At 43.0% G+C, this 19,922-nt stretch overlaps 1 protein-coding gene across 2 annotated transcripts in view; it reads right to left on the bottom strand.

Annotated features, from left to right (window-relative positions):
- LOC122946757 (gamma-aminobutyric acid receptor subunit beta-4-like) overlaps window positions 1–19,922 on the bottom strand; it is a 454,454-nt gene that overhangs the window by 76,276 nt on the left and 358,256 nt on the right. For both annotated transcript variants that reach the window (XM_044306553.1, XM_044306552.1), the window contains exon 7: window positions 13,792–13,932. In XM_044306553.1, coding sequence (XP_044162488.1) covers window positions 13,792–13,932 — 141 coding nt within the window. The remainder of the gene's footprint in view (window positions 1–13,791; window positions 13,933–19,922) is intronic.

The raw sequence follows: 19,922 nt of genomic DNA, 5'->3' as shown, positions 1-19,922 counted from the left end.
CCATACACAACGAAGGAAGATTTGCCAGTAAACTCACTTGCATGATTATTGTGACAGAATTCTACCCATGGGCGCAAAGGAGACCAGTCATCCTGAAGTACATTAGTAAAGTGGAGCAGATAGTTAGTAAGAACCTGTCCGGTTGTCTATTGGTCTGAAGATGGTAAGCAGAAAAAAAAAAGTCCAAAGTTAAATCCTGCTCCTACATACTGCTCTTGGAAGTAAATTGTTCTCCTCTATCAGACACAATATGAAGAGGAAACCCATGGAGACAGATATGTTTCATAAAAAGCTTTGCAAGGAGACTGGCAGAGGGCAAACCGGACAGAGGTATAAAATGGGAATTTTAGAAACGTGATCCACCTCAACCCATATAACTGTGCAGTCAGAAGAAGAAAGTAAGTCTGTGATGAAATTCATTGCAATATGTTCCCAAGGGGCCTCAGGCACAGGCAAGGTAATAAACAGACCAGCAGGCTTTTGCTTGGGAGTTTTAAATTTAGTTTTGAGCTGACCAGAATGACCAGCAATTTTGGAGCAGTGGTCTTAGGACAGAACTAGTTTCCTCTTTGACTCCGGAACTCCCAGGAGGAATATCACTCAGACAAACAGGAGTGACTGGAATAATTTTGTCAGGATCAATAATACATTGAGGCTTCTCCAACTGATCAGCCAGGTCGAAGGATCTTGACAATGCTCCTGCTATGAAGTGAAGAATAAGGACCAAGTTGCTTGACGTGGGTTTAGTTGTTGAGTAAACTGCAGATATGTTACATTTTTGTGATCGATATAAATTATAACCAGATGACTAGCATCTTCCAGCTCCAGGGCTAATTTAAAGGGGTTTCCTGAGACTCATATACCGATGACCAATCCTACGGAAAGGTTATCAGTATCTGATTGGTAGGTGTTCGCCACCTGGGACCCAGACCAAACAATAACACATTAACCCCCCCAAAAAACGGATCTTGTCTGTTGAGCATCTGCCTTCACTTAGTCAGCATTTGGTCACAAATCCATCAGTATTGCTAAAGCAAAAAACAAACAAAACAGGAGTGAATCCAAAACAGAGATGACATGTGAATGGAAAAATTGCATGTCTTCTGTGTTTTGTACTCACTATTACTTTTGGCTACCAAATCATAAGCCAATTCTGATGCAAAATAGGGACCATGTCATACAGGCCTTACAGCTGCTACATAGACAGGATCCATTGAGCATCTCATTTTTCCTTCCTTCTGACAGATCAGAAGAAGGGTCAAATAAATGATGTCAACCAGGCCAAAAAGGCAAAATAGTGGCCCAGTAATTTAGTGGTGAGGTAGCAGCAGCGTGAGGAGACCACAGATTGGCTCAGTGACCTAGTGGTGAGCTGGCAGCAGCATGAGGAGACCATAGAATGGTGAAAGAGCAGCAGCATGAGGAGACCACAGAGTGGCCAAGTGACATAGTGGGGAGGTGGCAGCAGCATGAGGAAAACACAGAGTGGCCCAATGACATAGTGGTGAGGTGGAGGGCAATACCAGAATCAGCTGAAGATAGTGGGTGGCAGTAGGAGCACCTGGTAGCAGGTGTGTGGCATCAGGTGGGTGGCAGCATCAGAATAGTAGCTGAAGCAGGTATCCAGAAGAAATAGGTCTCTTTCGACAAATTTTAGGTGTGGCACCATGGATGATCTAGTCTGATGCATCAGGCACTGGTGTGTGAAAATCCTGGCAGATCCACGTGTGATACATCTACACAAAGGTCAGTTTCTTCACATTTTGGGTGGACAGGCGAGTTCTCCTTGGGGTAAAGATGGCTCCTGCCACACTAAACACCTGCTCTGATGCCACACTGCTGGTCAGGCAGGAAGGCTTGTCTAGAGTAAACTCGGACAGTTGCGTACACAAATTGAGTTTGCTGCCCAGTAGTCCAGGGGATCTTTGATGTGGGGTGGCAGGGTGCACTCCAAGTATGCCACCACCTGCTGGTTCAGGTTCAATTGTTTGTCTAGCTGCTGGTAATGAGTAGTTTATTCAGTAGAAGGGTGAAGAAAAACTGCTCATCAGCGACTCTAGGCTTAAGTTGCTGCTAATGGAGCTGGTACTGCTCCTGCATCCCCCAAGAAGCCATGGCAGTGGAATGTGAGCGCAGAGGGTCCCCCAGTCAAACCAGCGTGAGGATGGGCGATGGCGCACATAGGCAGTTGCCAACTGACTACATAGGATGACTTGATAGTAGTTCAGTTTGTCCTCCCTCTTAGTGGGTGCAAAAAAGGCACCCATTTTGGACCAGTAGCAAGGGTCTAACATGGTGGAGAGCCAGTAGTCATCCCTCTGCCGACTGGTGACAATTCAGCTGTCACTACGCAAGCAACAGAACATGCATTGGACCATTTGCTCAAGTGACTCGGAGGGACTCCCTGCCTTCATCTCCACTGCATACTGACACGGTGTGTCTGTGTCATCTGCCTTGTTTTCATCATCGCCTTGTAGCTCCTTCGGCTGCTCCTCCTCTCCTGTCACCTGTGTAGAAAAAACTGCCATTTCTCTACGCATTGCTTGTGCTCAAATGTCCTCCTCCTCCTCTAGTTCAGCCCCAACAGGGCTCATGTGGCTTTGAGATGTAGTCGCCACGTCTTCTGTCCCCGGGCCAGATTTAGCAGCATTTGTTCCAGGACATGAATCCGTGGAATGACTTTGTTCAGTCCTGGCGATTGACAAATAAAGTGGCCCGAGCAAACGGCAGGTGTCACGCATGTGCTGCCACTGGCTAACATCGAAGTTACACAGGGGAGTACCTCTGTCCGTCTGTATCATCAAGAAATCGTTTATGGCCTTTCTCTGTTCATATAATCCATCCAACATATGGAGGGTGGAATTCCAATGGGTGGAAACATCGCATATCAGCCTATGTTGGGGGACACCTTTTTGCCACTGTAGCACAAGGAGGGTGTGCTTTGCGGTTTACAAGTGGTTGAAGTGGGTGCAAAGTTTCCTGGCCATTTTCAGGATGTCTTGCAGATGGGTGAAGACTTCAGGAACCACTTTACAACCAGAAAATGTGTGCCATGCAGGGCACATGGCTAAGACCTCCTTGACTCAGCCATGTCGGCTACCATGGTTCCGATTTTGAGTTGTTGAGGAGAAAGCCAGGGTTTGATTTCTTGGTAAAGGAAACAGAGAAGTTCCTCCCCTGTGTGACTCAGTTTGCCCAGGCAAACTAGGTGCAGAACTGCTTGACACCGCCGTGCCCTGCACATGTGGTATGCTGGAGGAGCAATGTGAATTGTCCCTGCAGTGGAGGCTGAGGACATGGTGGAGGATGAGGAGGCAGTGGTGAACATTTTCGCAGGATCAATGACGTGAGAAAGTTGCTGGTGAGGCTGGGCAGGAACCACATTTACCCAGTGGGCCATAAAGGACATATATTGTCCTTGACCATAGTTACAGTTCCACACATCGGTGCTGCCGTGCACTTTGGCAGACACAGACAGGCTCAAGGACTGGCGCACCTTCTGTTCTACATATGTGTGCAGGGCTGGTATTGCTTTTTTCTCAAATAAATGATGGCTTAGAACTCTCCACCTCAGCTCAAGCCATCAGTTCTCTGAAAGGTGCAGAGTCCACCACCTGGAAAGGGAGGGAGTACAGCACCAGCAACTTGGCCAAGAGCACGTTCAGCTTCTGTGCCGTTGGATGAGTGCATACATACTACTGTCTCTTGGCAATCGCTTCGGTGATCGATTGCAGACAAAATAACTGAAGAGGAGCTGAATCATCAGGACCAGTAGATGATGGAAAGGACAGACCGCTCCCTTCGGATGAGGTGGTGGAGCCTTCACTGCATGAAATTGGGTGCGTGCCACTGGGTGATGTGGCAATTGCTGCGGCAGGCTGGACCAACACATCGAAGCCACGGTTCTCCCACGCTACTTTATGGTGATGCTGCATGTGTTGAGACCCTAGCCACGCTTCGCCTTCTGCCCACAAATTCAGCAAATGGCCATGTTCACCTCCTCTGGCAGCTTAACAAAAAATTGCCACACCGCCGAGCATGGCATTTTCCCCCCAACACTCCGTGCTGACTGCCTGCTACCGCTGCCTCCGTGAACCCCTGCACCGCTACTTTCCCGGTAGGTAGGCCCTGCTGACTCCTGGCCATCTTACCACCTTGGTGGCTCAGCCGCTGCCTCACGCGCAATCTGCCACTCTCTTCTCCTGATGATGATGATGAAGCCCCTTCTTCACCTGGCTCCCAAGTGAGATCGCCTACATCATCATTATCCACTATTTTCTGCACTTCACTGATGTCCACCTCAATGGTCTCAGGGCCAGGAGTCTGACCGCTCGCAACACCTGCTCCCATGCGACTCTCATCATCACTACTTGCCTGCCTACCAGAGGAAGTGGCAGATGTCTCTTCCAGATCTTGGCTGGGCAGTGGCTGCTGACTGTGCTCTAGTAGCTCGTCCTCGCTGAAAAGTGGAGCCGAGCCTATAGCATATAATACGTCTCACGCTGAGGGAACAGAAAATGACAGAGGCAGGTTGAGGACAGTTGGGGGCACAGGGGCCTGCTCTCGGGCCATGCCAACTATGTTTTGTGCCACCCCCCTTCTTTTACTGCTACTTCTGCCCGCGACAAACATTTTGACCACTGCCCGTTTCCTTTAAAGGGCCTGTCACCTGTCTGTATGACATACTGTATAATAAATCTAAATTCACGACAGAAAGGCTAATAGGAAATACGTATATTTCCTATTAATACACTGCATAAATGGCTGTAGTACAATGTAACTTCACCACTGATTAGCAATTGTGACATATATTTTTTCCTTTTAATACACCCCCCAAGAAATGTAAAACCGCTGCAGAACGGCTAATAGAACGTTTGAATATTTCCTATTAATACACCCCGTAAATGGCTGTAGTACAATGTAACTTCACCACTGAACGGCAATTAAGATATATTTTTTCCTATTAATAAACCCCCCCAAAAATATAACAATCACAATTCACTGCACAACGGCTACTAGGACGGAGGTATATTTCCTATTATCACACACTATAAATGGCTGTAGTACAATGTAACTTCACCGCTGATTGGCAATTGTGACAAATTTTTTCTTTTTTTTTCCGTATTATTACACCCCCCAAAAAAAGTTAAACAATGTAAAATCAACGCAGAATGGCTAATAGGATATAAGTATATTTCCGATTAATACACCTCGTAAATGGCTGTATCAGACAGCACTTGCACCCCAATAACAAGCAAGGGTTGCTGGAATTACATCACATAGTGCAAACAACCTAAAAGCAGCAGGGGCTGGCTGCCTGCTAATTGGCTGCATGCATGGCATTGTAGGTGATCCCTCGTTCCCAGAGTTCTTTGCTCCATATACTAACATGTACAGCAGCCATTTTAGGAAAAAATGCAATTCGTTATCACGAAGTGTGAGGAAATTAGGTTGTGCAAATTGAATTTTTCCTGAAATTCGATCGAATTCCATTTCGTCGACTTCGATTCGCTCATCTCTAATAATAATAATTAGCAAATCCCAGAAATCACTGAATTGCATGAAGACCAGATGGGCGAGGCCAATTTGACACAGCAGATAGTTTTCCTAGATCAAAGAAGTCCTTATTCTGAAATTATATAGCCAAAAAAAGAAAGAACTTTTTTTGTTCAAACACATACATTTGCATACAGTCTATTCTCTCTTAGACGTTGAAGCACAGTGCAGATGTTTCTGCAATGAGAGAGGAGATCTGGAGAAAGATCTGAATATCATTGAGGTACACAACTGCACACATTTAGAAAAGATCCCTGAAGACATCATTGACAAATTAGAAGACAATGAAAATGTGAGAAAATTGCACATTTAGCGTTCCAGATCCTGTATCTAAATGTGCCAATTTCTATACTGAGATACATTGCCAATATGGAAAACAGTTTTCTGCTCACTGAGCAGACACTCTATGTGGTAGATGCAGGGGGGAGTGGTAGCAAGAAAGGGAGGTACAGTAGGTATCTGGATACCATTTAGAAAGTCAAGTAGAGGGCAGAGTGCCAGGGAGGTTAGCCCTGATCTGAAACACCCCAACAAGTTTGTAAGGCTGGCAGATGAGGGGGATGCCAGATGAGGGATAGCACTGCTGCAGCAAGACACTTCCTCTGCCAGTCAGGGGAATGTCAGCTTCAGTAAGCTGGGGACCAGGAGAGCAGATAGGGGTACAGATAGATCTGTCACAAAGACTGGGATTGACGAACGCTGTATTGTCTTTCTGACACTGGAATTTGACATATTGCGGATCCAGTTGAAAATTACTGTGAGAAGCTGGTGAAGACCCAGCGGTCATGGTCCACATAGGAACCAATGGCAAAATGAAATGTACTGTAGGTGGAGTGTCCTTAAAAATGATTTTCAGGACGTAGGTCGCAAGCTCAAGCGAAGGACCTTTAAAGTTAGTATTTTCTAAAATACTACCAGTACAATGAGCCAGAAAGGCAGCGGGAGATTAGGGAGGTTAACAAGTGCCTCAAAAGCTGGTGTAGAAAGGACAGGTTTGTGTTCCTGGATAATGGGGCTATCTTCTTTGTTGGCTACAGGTTCTATTGTAGGGATGCGCTGCACCTTAGTGGGGAAGGTGCAAATGTGTTGGGGAGAACATGACTAGAAGGTTGGAGGAGTGTTTAAACTAGGGACTGGGGCGAGGGTAATTACATTATAGGAGGGGAATATAGTGCAGATGGTGACTTGGGGTGAGGGACTGGGGGTGGGTTGGAGGAAGAGAGGGACTAGAACAGTTTATAAGAAAAGGTGTGGGGTAAAATATATTCCAAAACTTTTTAATTGTATGTATACTAATGCCAGAAGCCTGACTAATAAAACTGGTGAACTGGAATAAGTAATGTCTGAGGAGGACTGTGACATAGTGGAAATAACTGAGACATGGCTAGATTATAGTTATGACTGGGTAATTAACATACAGGGTTACAGTCATAAAACTGGAGAAGGGGAGTGGTTTGCCTGTATGTAAAGTCCTGTCTAAAGCTCACACTTCGAGAAGATATAAGTAAGGGAAATTAACATGTGGAGTCACTATGGGTAGAAATACCTGGAGGCAGAAACAATAATGAAATACTGATAGAAATTTGTTATAAACCACCTAATATAAAAGAGCCCACAGAAAATCTACTACTAAGGGAAATGTCAGGGATGTAGTAGGGGAGAACACCAAAAGACAACAAGAAGGAAGGGAAAGACACTAGGCCTCACCGCTAGGGAAGTAAAAGGGTCACCACCTATAAAACCCTGCTCCTGGCCCTAACTCCTATCCGTATGGGCACCTCTCGAAGGTAGAGATGCCCATACACAGGAACCTAGAAAACCCTGGTGGCCTTCGGATGCCCTAATGGTAATGACAGAGACAACCCGCTCCTTCCCTGGTAAAGAAACCAGCGTCTCGCTAAAGCCTAGTAAACAGCAAAGGTGGGGGGAATACAAAATACAACAAGCGGAACACTTAACTTCTGAGGCTGATGGATGAAAAGGACTTCAACTAGAACCACACTCCAGCTCTTCCAAAAACCAAATGAAGCTATCCAGAGCAAGGAGTGATGGGTAAAGTCAGACTAAATAGGGGGAGGTAAAGGTCACATGATCCACACCTGAACAGGAGGTGTGAACATACAAGCAACACACAGACAAAGTGAAACCAAAACTAAAAGAGGCTGTCAGATCACTAATGTGCAGATAATCTTTCAGACCTTCTAAAACCTGTCACCAATGTAACAGGAAATAGATGAGGCAGCAAATTGAAATGAGGTTCAACTACCCAGATATAGACCGGAAAACTGAAAGCTGTACATCACATAAAGAAAACAGGTTCTTGGCAATAATCAAAGACAACTACCTTTCCCAACTGGTCCAGGACCAGACTAGAGGGACATCAATACTGGACTAACTAATAGACCTGACAGAAAAACATATGTGAAGGTTGGGAGACCACTGGGAAACAGTAACCATAAAATAAAAACTTTCCAATAGTCACTCAAAATAGTGTTTCTTCTTGGAGGCACAAAAAAAAACTATTTTCTAAAAAGCGAGAGGTCATTAACCTTACTAACTGGGACAATGTCCTAAAAAATAAAAATGCAGCCACAAAATTGGAAATTTTAAAGGCATCCTAAACTCTACTTATGAGATATACACACCGTATGGGAATAAAAAGAGGAACAAGAAAAAATGCTAATTGCTAATGCTAATAAATAGAAATGTAAAGGGAACAATAAATGACAAAAATAAAGCACTTGCATTCAATAAAAAAAAAATGAATATCTAAAAGACAGATAAAAGTAGCCAAGCTGGAGACATACAGACTCATTGCCAAAGAGAGTAAAACTAACCCTAAAATGTTCAATTATATAAATGTTAAAAAGTTTAAACCAGAAATTGTTGGCCCTCTACAGAGTGATGAGGGAGGAGTTGTAGAGAGCGATTAAATATTTTTTTTCTCCACTGTATTCACTGAGGAAAATGATCTGTCAGGTGAAATGCAAGGTGTCAAAGTAAACTAAAGATAATTAAGCAATGTTATAGACAGACCCTTATTTCTGATATTTAAAAGAGTTTTCCAGGACTTTTACACTAATGACCTATCCTCTGGATAAGTCATCAGTATCTGATCGGTGGTGGTCCGACATCCTGGACCCGGTGAGCAGCTGTAGAGATGAGCAAGTCAAAGCTGACGAAGTCAAATTTGTTCTGAATTTCAGGAAAAATTTGTTCTGAATTTCAGAAAATGGGGAAAGGAACTCTGGGAAGGCGGGATGACCCATAATGCCATGCATGCAGCCAATCAGCAGCCGGCCAGCCCGGTGATGTCACAGCTCTATAAATACGGTGGCCATCTTAGATTCTGCCATTCACCATCATACTTTGTTCAGGGACAGACGTTTATGCAGGCGCTAGGGAGAGTGAAAGAAAAACTAATTGTGGAAAAAAAAAGCGTTTTACTGTATAAGTGCACGATAAGGATAGAGAGGAATCCTTTCACATAATCTAAGTGCATGGATAGACGTTTTAGGCGCTAGAAGGAGTGATAAAGAAAACATTGTGAAAAACAAAGCGGTTTATAAGTGCACGATATGGATAGGGAGGAATTATTTCACAGCATCTTAGTGCAGGGACAGACGTTGCAAGGGCTAGGGAGAGTCACACAGAAAACATCATGGGGAAAAAAATACGATTTACAAGTGCAGCTTTTACACCCTCAGCTGACGAGGGTGTAAAAGCTGAGGAGTTATTTGGTCGGTTTTGGCTCCGTGACTGCCCAAATAAGTGAAGTCTGCAGTGTGATTCTAATAGCGACGCCTGAAATCTGCATGTCATACTGACTGACAGTATTATTTCACTACCCCAGCACACTTCCTATGTGTGTTACTGCAAGGCACAGTGTTCTACGGCCATATAAAGGCTCTATACAGCCCGGAAAAGCCTTTTTTTAAATGTGATTTATTCACTTATGAGGCTGAGTTGCGCCTATGCCATGTGACAGATGAGCATGTCATCACACGGCCTAGGAAAAGCTGAAGAACTGCAACAGTGAGCACCTTCTCAAACAGCTGATTGGTGGGGGTCCCAGGTGTCAGACCCCCAAGGATCAGAGGATAGGTCATCAGTATAAAATTCCTTGAAAACCCCTTTAAGGACTCTATAACGACAGGGAGCGTTCCACAGGATTGGTGCCAATATAAAAAGAAAAAGGTCAAAAACAGAGTCCGGAAACTATAGGCCAGTAAGTCCAATAAAATGTGTGTACATGGGTAAGTAACTGGCTCAGTGAAAGAAAACAGGTTTAACACTGACCAATGCAAGCAGCGGTGTAACATGGGGGCCATTGCCCCGGCTGCAAAATTGCAGGGGGTGCCAGGCAGCAGGCACTTCAAATGAGGGCCACGGGAGCCTATGGCTCCCGTCCCCTCTGTTCTTCCTCATAGGTTTCAGGTTAGTGGACTGAAGCCTATGAGGCAGTAGAGAGACGCAGGAGATCGCAATTACCTCACCATGACCTCCTGCGCCGGGTCTTGCGAGATGACGTGATGATGCTGCGCAGGAGGGCACAGTGATGTGTTTGTGACTGCCTGCAATGGGACGCTCAAACACAGGCTACAAAAGGCAATGAAGAGAGGTAACAGGTAAGTATTTTTTATTTTTTTTAATAGGCAGGCCATAATGGGGGCACTATGGGGTTGGGGGGCATTATACAAAGGTGGCAATTATTATTACAATACTACAGAGGGGGGCATAATTATTACTATAATACAGAGGGGCCATAATTATTACTATTATGCAGAGGGGGCCATAATTGTTACAATAATACTACAGAGAGGGCCATTATTACAATAATACTACAGAGGAGCAATTATATATTATAATTTTACAGATGGCATTATACTTATGTGCATTACAGGCGGAGGGGAGGTCTTTTATCTGAGGATGGTAGTAAAGTGAGGAATCTTTAAAAAAAAAATCTGTGAAACTCTGCAGAGACGAGACACGGCTGAAAGGTGTCTTATCTCCTGATGAAGACGCAGAGGAAAGAGTCTACATCACAGGAGAGGTCACTGGATGTAAGAGGTATGTGCTGCTGTATTCTACTGTATATTTCATAGCAATGTATGTAATGTCCATCCAAACATCTGTTTCATGGTAGGGTTGGGGGTATATAGAATTTGGCCCACACTGCCGAAGCCTGGACCCAGACTTCAGGTCACACTTTGTGTGTTCTGAATTCTGGGGCCTAACACCCATCTACTACATTATCTATACTCAGATTTATCACCGTATTATCTGTGGTGTTATGTAGGACTACAGGTGAAATCTACTGCATAATCTGTAAAAAAAAAAAGGCGGCGTAACCCACGCTGCGCCACTGATGCAAGGTTATTCACATGGGAAGGAATAATGCAAGTCAATTGTATATACTGTATTAAAGGATAAAACACTGGGTAACACTGACATGGAAAAGGACTTTTAGTGGACAGTAAACCTAACTGTAGAAACCAGTGTCAGGCAGCTGCTGCAAGGGCCAATAAGATTATGGGGCGCATCAAAACGGGCATAGATGCACGTGATGAGAACATAGGGGATCATTTATTATACTGAAATACCCCCATATTAGGAGTATTTCAGATGCAGATGGCGACGCAAGAGTTAGTTGCGCCGCTATTTGAGACTTCACCCCACTCATGCCAGGTCTAAAATTGTGGGCATGGGTGGGAAAGGGGGCGGGCCGACAGGCCCATCTCATTTACCATTTTCTACGCCTGACCCTAGGCTCAAGAGTTTTTCTGGCTTAAGAGGGCAGGTACAATACATAAACATATAATTGGTGTATCTGCACATGTGCTCCTGAAGAGGTAGTCGGAGATGGAGAAAGTGGCCTCAGGAACTTTACTGCCAGTAGAAGAGGTCTTCTTTCTCAAGCTGCCTCCTTGTATCACTACTGAAACCGCAGGTCGATACGTGTGGCCAGAGAAATCAAGACATCAAGAGTAGAAGCAACATAACATTCATCCTTGATTTGGCCTGCCAAACCCTCCCAAAAGACCGCCATTTATTATTCCAGCCCAGTTCCAAAGCCAGGGTTTGGAACTGAAAGGTGTATTGTCTCACAGAGACATTGCCCTGATGTAGACCTAGTAGGCAGGGCCAGCGTCAGCACCCATCAAACCTGGGCCCACTCCTCCTATGGGGCCCACTCAGGTCTATGCTGAAGATCACTGTACAGGGAATACCCCAGTGCTGCTGAAGATTGTACAGGGAATCATGAACAGTCAGGACTCCAGTTGCCGGCATAGGAGTCCCTGTTATGACTCCATATATGGCTATAACCATATATATGGAGTCAGTGCTATGCATCATCAGTATACTTGCAGACACCCAGTGTATTTAAGTCTATATTAGCCTCTATTACAGAAATGTTTCTGCCAGGATTTGAACTCACAACCTTCTACATTAGAGGCAAGAACCTTAACCACTGAGCTATAAAGCTGAATGCTAAACTGTGCTAGAAAAACCTCTTAGTAGTTTCTCATGTGTTAGGTATTCCTATACAGCAGAAGTATAATTTTATATTTTTTTTTATTAATTGTAAAAAAAAAAATGTATTGCACAAAATAAATGTGTAATTACTAATATATATATATATATATATATATATATATATATATATAAAATCATATTTCTGATATATATGAATATATAATATATGTGGAAACTACTACTAAGGTTTTTAGCCATAATATATGTACAGCAGGTTAACATGAAGGTCTATAGCCCAGTGGTTAAGGTTCTCGACTTTAATGTAGAAGGCTGTGAGTTTGAATCCCAGCATAATCATTTAAAAAAATAGAGGCTAAATAAAACTTAAATAGACAGACCAACCTTTTTAATTTGTGTAACTATAATTTTTTGTTGGGAAAGATGGCAACCCTAACAGAGCCCCTGCTCCCCGGTGACCCCCATAACTTTTTTTTATAGTTATGTCTAGAGAGATGTGTGGGGCTCATTTGAGGGAAATCTGTCTTTTTTACAGTATAATTTTGGGGTGTGTATGACTTGATCACTTTTAATTAAATTTTCTTGGTAGATAAAGTGATGAAAAAACGGCAAATCAGCCTTTTTAATTTTTTTCTGTTACATCCTGCACCATTTTATTTTAATAGTATGGGTGTTTTCGCATGTGACGATGTCCATAATTTTATTCTTTTTTCGTAGATTTTTGGGGAAAGTGAGGTGATTTTACGTTTTAAGTTTTTTATATATTTGAAAAACTTTTTTTTATTACTTTTCATCAGATTGCAACTTATACAGAATAATGGAAATTGCTCCATTATTCTCTATATAAATTACTATATCACAGTTTAGTGCTGCCACCTAGTGGCCTGAACTGGGATATACTAACAATGAGCCTGGAAGCCTAGTGATATAATTGCCTACATTATGTACTATATAGACTAGTAGCTCAGAATTGCACCAATATCCATTTACTATTACTGCCAGAACATGTTGGGTGTAGTAGTTTTAGTCCAACTGGGCAGTCAGAGGTTGCAGGCTACAGAAATATAGCAGTGTTAAAAGCCATTGATAGGCCAATGAAGTATTTACCATACCATATTATGAAGGCAATACAGACACAGTAACATTGCCCAACTCTCTTCTTCACGTGCTCCCTTCTCCCTCCTGCATCTAAGCGTCAGTGTTGTGCGCAGCCTAGGGAAACGTCATGTCCGGTGCGGCCGCCCAACAGGAAATGAGGAGGCACGCCACACCGAGAGGAGACTCAGGGGGAGGAGGAGACTCAAGGGAGGGTAGGCCTGGCCTAGCAGGCACTGCCACACAGAAACACAACACTGGGCGGCAGGCCCCGGGCCGGCCGGCCGCCCGCCCGCCCTGGTTATTATACAGGCAAGGCAGGCGCAGCAGTGCAGCAAACACAGTACTACTGCAGGGCGGGGCCAGGGGTCCACAGGCGACCCCTGTATGTACGCCCCTGGGGAAAACTGTAAACCAGAGACAGGGCCTGTAGAGGAGAAAACTGCTAAAATGCCAGATACAAGTCAAATAATGACAAGAAATAGTGTACATGTACACAAAGTGTACTATTCATTAATAGTTTAAAGGTTAGGTACTTTAAAATAATGCATACCATAGAAGCAAACACATGGTTTAAAAAAAAAGCAATTTTAATTCAAACTGCGTTTGCCTCAAAATCATGATATGTCCATGTATAAGTCTTACCTGTAGTAAATACAACTTTCTTAGTAACCAGTCTGGTTTCAATGATACTGAACTGGGGCAGTTCCAGAGCAGGTACCCCAGTCACGGCTGCCTCTTCCCCTCCCTGCCAGAAGAATTCAATGTCATCTGTTGTGTATCCATCTACAAAAAAGACATTATTTTATTAGAAAGACAAACAAACATTTGGTCTTTAGCCTATAGCACCCTATTAACAATCTATAAGAACATGATCAGTTGTAATGATCCATTGTGGATGTGTTTACTAATCCATTAATAATCATAATTGGTTATCTATAAAATATAGATGCGTAGCATAAATTACCTGGAGCATGACCAATATAGCATCCCAAAAATATCAGAATGTAAAGAAATCTAGGACTTGTGAGTCACACATTAGTGCCGGTGGGCTCCTGCCCAGGTTTAAAATTAAAAATAAATAAAAAAAACAATAATGAGAAAATATGTAATTTTTTATTTTATATGTTGATTGAGATGTTTGAACATTGTAGTGGACAGTACTGTATATTCAGTTGGTTCTATTAATGGCCAAGATGGGAATAACCTGTGTAAAAGGCCAGCCAGAGATGGCTAGAAATATAGAAACATCCAAGACAGCTGTGCTTCTCCTATAGCAGTGAATGGGTGCTGCACAAATAGAGCAGCTCAGGAGTTATCTGTGCTAGTCTGCTTGCATAGTTTCCATTCACTGCTTAGCGAGTGACAAACTGTGTAATGCAGCCCACTTGGCCATTTCCATAACTCTGCCTACCATGGCCGGAGTTTACTCTGGTTATTCCCATCTTGGCCATTAAACTTGAGATGGGTATGTCCCTTTAACAAATGTGATGAAAGCCACGTGAACAAGAATTAAGGCATATTTGCAATAGTAAGTCTGCCCTAAATGTTAAATGGGTTTTTTCATAATGAAATCTCAGAAAACGTTTAACAAAAATACTGTCCAAAATCATTTTTTACTTAATAGAATTAATAACCAAACGTCCACGAGGAATATAAAGGAACTAGATAGGTTCTAAATAGGAGTGGTAGAAGAAATGTTCTCTAACAATGGTTTATGCTGAGTGGACTTCATGCATACCACGTATGTGTGGGTAGAAAGGCTAAACAAAAATGTTTACATTTTTTATGAATGTATAAAACACCTGCTAAAAGTTCAACCAGTACACACACACACACACATATATATATATATATATATATATATATATATATATATATACACATACACACACACAAAAGGCAAATAAGCAGCGACCCAATGCTTGATAATAGTCCCAGTAAGAGGACTGAAACATCTACTCAGGTGAATAAAAGACTACTTTTTTTCACTTTATTTGGAAGTACCGTGGCTTTTTTCCTTTTGTATGCAACAGATGATTGGTCTCATCTAAACTGCAGGACTCTGTGCAGCATTACATTGACAGTGCTGGCCTGATTTTGGAATATACAGTATATATATATATATATATATATATATATATATACACACACACACACACACACACACACACATATGTGTATATCCGCACACTCAAATCACTTGAATTCAATTAGTAAATCTTTGGCTGCAAATTTAAAAAGGACCTGTCAGCAGTTTAGCCCTAGTCTAATTATGGTCTTACCTTATAGGGCCCCCACTGATGCCATGGCACTTTTTTTTTTCTAAAGACCCTCCCATTTGTGCGCTGTTGGCCTCATTGATTTTGGCACCTTTTATTATAATGAGCCGACTCAGTTATATTAGGCGGAGACTCGCAGTTTCGCTGGGGGCGACTGTGAGTGCATCCAATCAGAGCGCACTGCTCTTAGCCAGGGAGGAGCTCATTCTCCCTGGCTAAGAGCGGTGCGCTCTGATTGGATGCGCTCACAGCCAGGGAGAAGAGAACCGCCCCCAACGAAACTACAAGTCTCTGCCTAGTATAACAGAGTCAGCTCATTATAATATAAGGCGCCGAAATCAACGGGGCCAACAAAGCACGAACGGGGGGGGTCTTTAGAAAAAAAAAATGCCATGGCATCAGTGGGGGCCCTATAAGGTAAGACCATAATTAGACTAGGGCTAAACTGATGAAAGGTCCTCTTTAAGAAAGAATGTTGTCAAAATAGACTGTGATTTCCTGTATGAGCTTTAGCATTTATACAATATGTAAACTTTTAAAACAGAACCACAGTCAGCTCCAGCCTCTCATAATAGGGGACATCTGTGCTTGGAACCCGCAGTAGAGAGAAAACTATGTAAACAAGAAAAAACTCCAGCACCCGATGTCTCCATAAAAAGTCCAAAATGGATGGATTATCCATTAAAAAACTTGTGTGAGCAGGTATCACATGCATGGTTTCTGCGTTTTTAATTAAAAATCCTTAATTATGACCTCAGTATAAGCTTCCAAGTTTATACCATATGTAAACTTTTCTACTAAGAAGATTTTTATGTACAAAACACCTTCTAAAATTAAAATTTTAAATATCCTAAATCCTGTCCAGTTTTGTACATTTATGGCCACTAGTGTTGAGCCAAGCAAAGCATTCAAAGCAGAATGCGGTCCAAAGTTTAGGAAAACTTCGATTCGCAACAAATTCAAATTTCCTGGTGGTTTGTAGTAATAAATAATTTTTCACTAAAATGGCAGCTGTATGTGTTACAAAGTGAAAGTAAGAAGTCATGCAGCCAGCAAATCTGCAGATAGCCATCCCCTGTGATGTCACAGCCCTATAAAACCCTTATCCCGCACGGTCTCTGCCATTGTCCTGGGAGAGACATAGCAAGCTCCCACGCGGTTCTTGACCTTAGCATGGCCACAACCGACCTAGCCGTACCCTAAGGTAGAGTGGCCTGGGTATACCTTATTTTTAGCAATATGTGACAAATTAATTTGTAATGAATCGAACTTCTTGGATAACTTCGACAAAGTTGCCAAATCAAATTTTTCAAAACTTCACTCATCTCTAATGGCCACCTTCACAAAATCTTGAGTGCAATTCAAATAAAAGAAGATAGAGAAGAATATGTTTGCGAAGAGATATCTTCATTGGTGTTACAGTTTTTTTTTTTGATTTTAATATTGATGACCTATCCTTAGCAGATCAGCACGGGTCTGACACTCGGCACCCCCACCGATCAGCTGAAGATTGAAGAGAAGGTCACGCTCCATGCTAGCGCAGTCTTCCCTTCATTGTTTATATGCTCGCCATCAACATTGCAGCCGTGAGCAGGTGTAACTACAATCCATCTCATTCACTTCAATGGGACAGCTCCTTGCTATTCAAGTGTATAGAAATAAGCCATCCCATAGAAGTGAATGGGACAGCTTCTTGTGATTACACCTGCTCACTGCTACAATGTTGACAGCCAGATAGTCAATGTCGACAGCGAGCAGGTAAACAATGAATGGAAGAGCAGCCTTCCAGCTGATCGGCAAGGGTGCCTGGTGACACCCACTGATCTGATATTGGTGACTAATGTTGAGCGAATCAAAGTGAATCCAAATTTTAGGAAAAAATGTGATTTGCCACAAATCCAAATTTCCTCGCACTTTGTGGGCAATTTCCCCCCCCCCCCTAAAATGGCGGCTACATGTGTTACAAAGTGAAAGTAAGAAGCCAGGTGTCACGGATGGTGTTGCAGAAAACTAGAAGACAACAAATGAAGATCCGACTGACTTGATCCCAAACTAAGCAACATAAGGTGAGCCCTGTAAAAGCCCTAGCGCTCTCCCTGACTTCTCAGCCCATGCAAAGATCTCTATGATAGATAATTGCATGTCCTCGTGCCTCGACTGTATGACACCTGAACACCCTATAATAGTGAGGGGACACGACCACCGACTCCCTACACTCAATACGGAGGGAGTCAGGGTCACCTAGGATCAAGCCAACAGGAAAACACAAATAAAGGAACAGACTTATCTGTAGAAGCAGTAGTTGCAGCATCCAGCATGAGCACAATCCAGGAAGTTGTATAAACCGCAAAGTGATGCAGTATGGGAGGGGATTTAAAGGGATGCAATCAGTGCAACTAGATGACAGATGAGAGAGGGAAATGAGATGACAAAACGAAAGCAAAACAAAATAACCTCAAGCAAGAGGTACTGAAGAACATCTGTCAGAGCTTCTCAGATATCTGGCGGTGACACCCGGGAACGCAATATGACACCTAATGCTGCGCAGCCAGCCAATCAGCAGATAGCCACCCCCTTTGATGTCGCAGCCCTATAAAAGCCTCATCTTGCCCGGTCTCTGCCATTTTACTGTGAGCTGAGCATAGGGACAGAGATGCCAAGTGCTAGGGACAATGGTTAACAAACCTTTTAACCTCTTCAGAACACAGGGCATACCGGTACGCCCTCATGTCCTGGTACTTAAGGCAGGCATCTTGGCTAAATGCGAGGGGGGGTCCCGTGACCACCCCATTTCTGCGATCGCCGCAAACCGCAGGTCAATTCAGACCTGCGGTTTGCGGTTTTACCTTATGCGGCGGGTGGGGGTTACATCGGGTCCCCGTGCGGCTATAGGGGGGAAAGGCAACGCATTTATCCATCTTAAAGGATAATTGTCATATTTTTTATTTATTTGATAGTTTATTAGAGCTAGGCATGTATACCTGAGTTAGTCTGTCAATGATTGCCAAAAGATCTGTAATTACCTTATAATAACAGCTTTCATTAATGTCTCCTGTCCCTTTCCACTGCTCCCTTAAAAGACCGTTGCTATGGGTCATCTGTCTCCGGCTAGGAAGACAGAGGGGCGGTGCTTCACACTGCATGCCTGCATTAGGCTTCAGAATGAGGAGGGGTGTGTCTCAGTAATCCAATCTGATTGGCTGGCAGGAAGCCTATGTTAGTTTGTATGTGACCTGAGGGAATGCAGTTTTGGCCTCAGAGAACTGGCAGAGGAGCCATCTTGAGAAGATCCTCATAATTTAGGATTTAAAACAGCAGTAACTAAAAGGGGAACTCAAGGAAAACAGTGGTAATTGAAGAAACTAAAGATTGCTTTGTGCAGATTGCAGCAGTAACATATGATAATATAGATTTTTTTTATGAAAATATTAAAAGCACTATAACAGATAACTTTATCAAAATCTGTCCAGTGACCTTATATACTTACTGATGACATCAGCCTGAGTGCGTCCGGACAGGTCTGGAGATGTCCATTGGAATATTTCCAATATAATGCATTAATATTATAACTGAATAGGCTTTGCATTTATAACTTAAACTCTAGACGTGTCAGGCAAATTCTGAGTTCATATTTGGAATCAGTGTGCTCATTTGAGTATAAATCACATGTTTTTCTCTCAGTAGCAAAATCATTGTTGTGCAGTGTAATACAACCGCCTGCATCCGTTATAAACGCATCTGGTTATATTATCTTTAACATATATATACACCAATAAATGACTCACAAAAGTGAGTACCCGTGCCAAGCCTGCACGCGAAGTCAAACACCAAAAAAGGGGTGTGTATGTACATACACACCCTCTTCCCCTTGAAGAAGCTTACGCGAAACGTGCGTTGGGGTCTCCGGTTCACCACCCAGGTACTCATGTTATGGCTTTATTGTGGACAGTTTAGTATGTGTGATCCATGTATTTTGTATTGTTGCACTTTGCACTTTATACTTCTCTGCATTGTATTGGATCTCCATTCTGTCTTGTTAGCCCTGACTGGCCTCATGTATTAGACACTGTGTCTATGTTACCTATATACTATGCCATATTTACATGATTTCACCAGCCTTGATATTTATATGTATATGTTTATGTACTAGTGGTGTCCCATCTTTTCTTGTGTGTTCTCTATCCACCACAGCATTGTTCCTTACCTGTATTTTATTACATTTTGTCTTGGATTGAGACTATAATAAAGTTTATATCTATTACTATTTGTGCTAGCCCCCCCCCCCCCCCCCCTTTTTTGGTGTTTATCTTTAACATAGCCAAGACGGATCCGTCATGAACTCCATTGAAAGTCAATGGGGGACGGATCCGTATTCTTACATTGTAATTCATGACAGATCCGTCTTGCTCCGCACCACACCGCGGACAGAGAAAACTCTGCTTGCAGCATTATTCTGTCCATGATGAGGATGCAACCAAGAATGGAATGCATTCT

The sequence above is a fragment of the Bufo gargarizans genome, chromosome 9 (assembly GCF_014858855.1).
Source record: "Bufo gargarizans isolate SCDJY-AF-19 chromosome 9, ASM1485885v1, whole genome shotgun sequence".
Classification (NCBI taxonomy): Eukaryota; Metazoa; Chordata; class Amphibia; order Anura; family Bufonidae; genus Bufo; species Bufo gargarizans.
The sequence above is the reverse complement of the archived record's forward strand: the minus strand, read 5'-3'. Positions and strand labels throughout refer to the sequence as shown.